The 2,795-nt window shown below is 42.0% G+C and overlaps 1 protein-coding gene across 1 annotated transcript; it reads right to left on the reverse strand.

The window, feature by feature from the left end:
* Positions 1 to 1,638: 1,638 nt before the first annotated feature.
* Positions 1,639 to 2,103, reverse strand: LOC125376238 (involucrin-like). Its single transcript, XM_048388209.1, has one exon. It carries the CDS (start codon positions 2,101 to 2,103, stop codon positions 1,639 to 1,641), a length of 465 nt encoding a protein of 154 aa, XP_048244166.1.
* Between the last annotated feature and the right edge of the window lie 692 nt (positions 2,104 to 2,795).

The raw sequence follows: 2,795 nt of genomic DNA on the forward strand, positions 1-2,795 counted from the left end.
CACTGTATAAACACATTTACAACATTTTGTTTATGATATTACCTTGTATCAATTCTCGTATAACAACTGTCATCTCCACTAACTCTTTCCTTATTGTATACATTAACCTTAATCTAATCACATCTGGCTTATGTATCTAATTACAATTGGCTTCACGTGCGTGTGCGTGTGCGTGTGTGTGTGCGTGTGCGTGTGCGTGCGTCAATGTGTATGTCATGTTCTCCCACCTTGTTATTCGCCTGGTGAGTGAGTATTGTTTTATGCCGCTTAAAGCAGTATTCAATCAATATCACGGCGGGGGACATCAGATGTGGGTTCACACATTGTACCCATGTGGGGTATCGAACCCGGGTCTTCGGCGTGACGAGCGAACACTTTAACCACTAGGCTACCCCACAGCCCCAAGTCACCCTCAAACGGTGTCTGTATAAATAATATAGAAGCTGTTATACCTTATATTCCTTGTATTTATGTTCCTTTTATTCATGCCTTAAACTAATTGCTGATGCGGCGTTATGCCATAGTCACTCACTCACTCACTTATGCCATAAAAGTTCCTGTTCATAGTTGACAAATGCGTTCACGACTAGCTAAGTATTAACTGTCACCCACATTACCTCCTAAATGTCCAACTACAACCCACACGGCATGCAACAATCCTATCACAATATCATGACTTGTATGTAGTGTATAGGATTTTGAACTCTAACGGAAGTGCAGCCGTGCTGGTTTAATGACCTTTTCACCGCTCTTAACAATGCTCGTACTGGGCGAAGCGATTTTAAAATACGAATGAAATAACATGTTGATGTAGAGTAATGGTCAATGGGAAGAACATCCCTTTCAGTTGACACATGTATGCTGACTGATGTTGTTATTTGTGACCTTGAAGGGAATATCTAAATTATCATTATTATTGTTATCTTTTAAATACGTCGAAAAGGCAATGAAAGTTCTATAATATTAACTCCATGCTTCACGGTCTGGGGGCATGGTCTTCCCACCACATGTTTTGTTTGTTTGTTTGTTTGTTTGTTTGTTTGTTGTGTAACGGCGCACTCAGCAATATTCCAGCTATGTGAATATATGTTGGCATGTCTGTCCACCTCTAAGTCCACATGTCTGTCTATCTCAAAATCCACATGTATGTCCTCCTCCAAGTCCAAAAGACTGTCTATCTCCAAAACGACATGTCTGTCCTTCTCCAAGTCCAAATGTCTGTCTATCTCAAAATCCACATGTCTGTCTATCTCAAAATCCACATGTCTGTCTATCTCAAAATCCACATGTCTGTCTATCTCAAAATCCACATGTCTGTCTATCTCAAAATCCACATGTCTGTCCTTCTCCAAGTCCAAATGTCTGTCTATCTCCATGTCGACTTGTCCACATGTCTGTCTATCGCCAAGTCCACATGTCTGTCTATCTCCATTTCGACTTGTCCACATGTCTGTCTATCTCCAAGTCCACATGTCTGTCTATCTCTATGTCGACTTGTCCACATGTCTGTCTATCTCCAAGTCCACATGTCTGTCCTCCTCCAAGTCCACATGTCTGTCTATCTCCAAGTCCAAATGTCTGTCTATCTCCATGTCGACTTGTCGACATGTCTGTCTATCTCCAAGTCCACATGTCTGTCTATCTCCATTTCGACTTGTCCACATGTCTGTCTATCTCCAAGTCCACATGTCTGTCTATCTCAAAATCCACATGTCTGTCTATCTCAAAATCCACATGTCTGTCTATCTCAAAATCCACATGTCTGTCTATCTCCAAGTCCACATGTCTGTCTTTCTCCAAGTCCACATGTCTGTCTATCTCCATGTCGACATGTCTGTCCTCTAAGTCCACATGTCTGTCCTCCTCCAAGTCTACATGTCTGTCTATCTCCAAGTCCACATGTCTGTCTATCTCCATGTCGACATGTCTGTCCTCCAAGTCCACATGTCTGTCCTCCTCCAAGTCTACATGTCTGTCTATCTCCAAGTCCACATGTCTGTCTATCTCCATGTCGACATGTCTGTCCTCCAAGTCCACATGTCTGTCCTCCTCCAAGTCTACATGTCTGTCTATCTCCAAGTCCACATGTCTGTCTATCTCCATGTCGACTTGTCTACATGTCTGTCTACCTGTAATTTAGCTGACTGCGGTCCGCTGCCAGAATAGCCGTCCAGTGGTTATGTGATACCGTAACACTGGTTATAGAAGGGGCTTTCAATGGACGGACGGAAATGCTGTGTATAGCTTATTTCGTCATCTTGAAGGGAGTGGCACCAGTTTAACAAGGATCATAATGCGTCACCCTGACCTCATAACGGCCGTCAATTTGCTGCGTGCATCTTTCAAGACAAGATCAACCATTTTCATCACTTGTATTTTGAAGATGCAAGATCAGATTTCTGTGTGAATGTGCTTCCGGTGGCCTGTTTCATATTCTGATGAAGAATTATTAGGCCATAAGTAGTTAGGGTTTTAATCAAAACATCAAAATAGCGCAGTTGTCTTCGTATTACAGTACATCATGACGCATTCTACTCTTCAAATCACTCCCTTTTCAATCGCAGTGCTATATTCCTATCAAATTTCCTCTCATAAATCACTGTAGCTCGCATAACTGATAGAAAACTCAATTATTTAATCCTAACGTCTAAAACAATATCTATTTTCGTAAATTAAATTAACACAAGATTCAAGACATGTGATTCCCAACGATAGGCCGATTAAGACGGTAAGACGGAAACCCGTCTACTCGCGTGGTTATCTCCCTTTGACCGGTTGTCGTCTGCATGAGCGTC

This window comes from Haliotis rufescens, unplaced genomic scaffold (assembly GCF_023055435.1).
Source record: "Haliotis rufescens isolate VD_foot unplaced genomic scaffold, xgHalRufe1.0.p SCAF_7, whole genome shotgun sequence".
Classification (NCBI taxonomy): domain Eukaryota; kingdom Metazoa; phylum Mollusca; class Gastropoda; order Lepetellida; family Haliotidae; genus Haliotis; species Haliotis rufescens.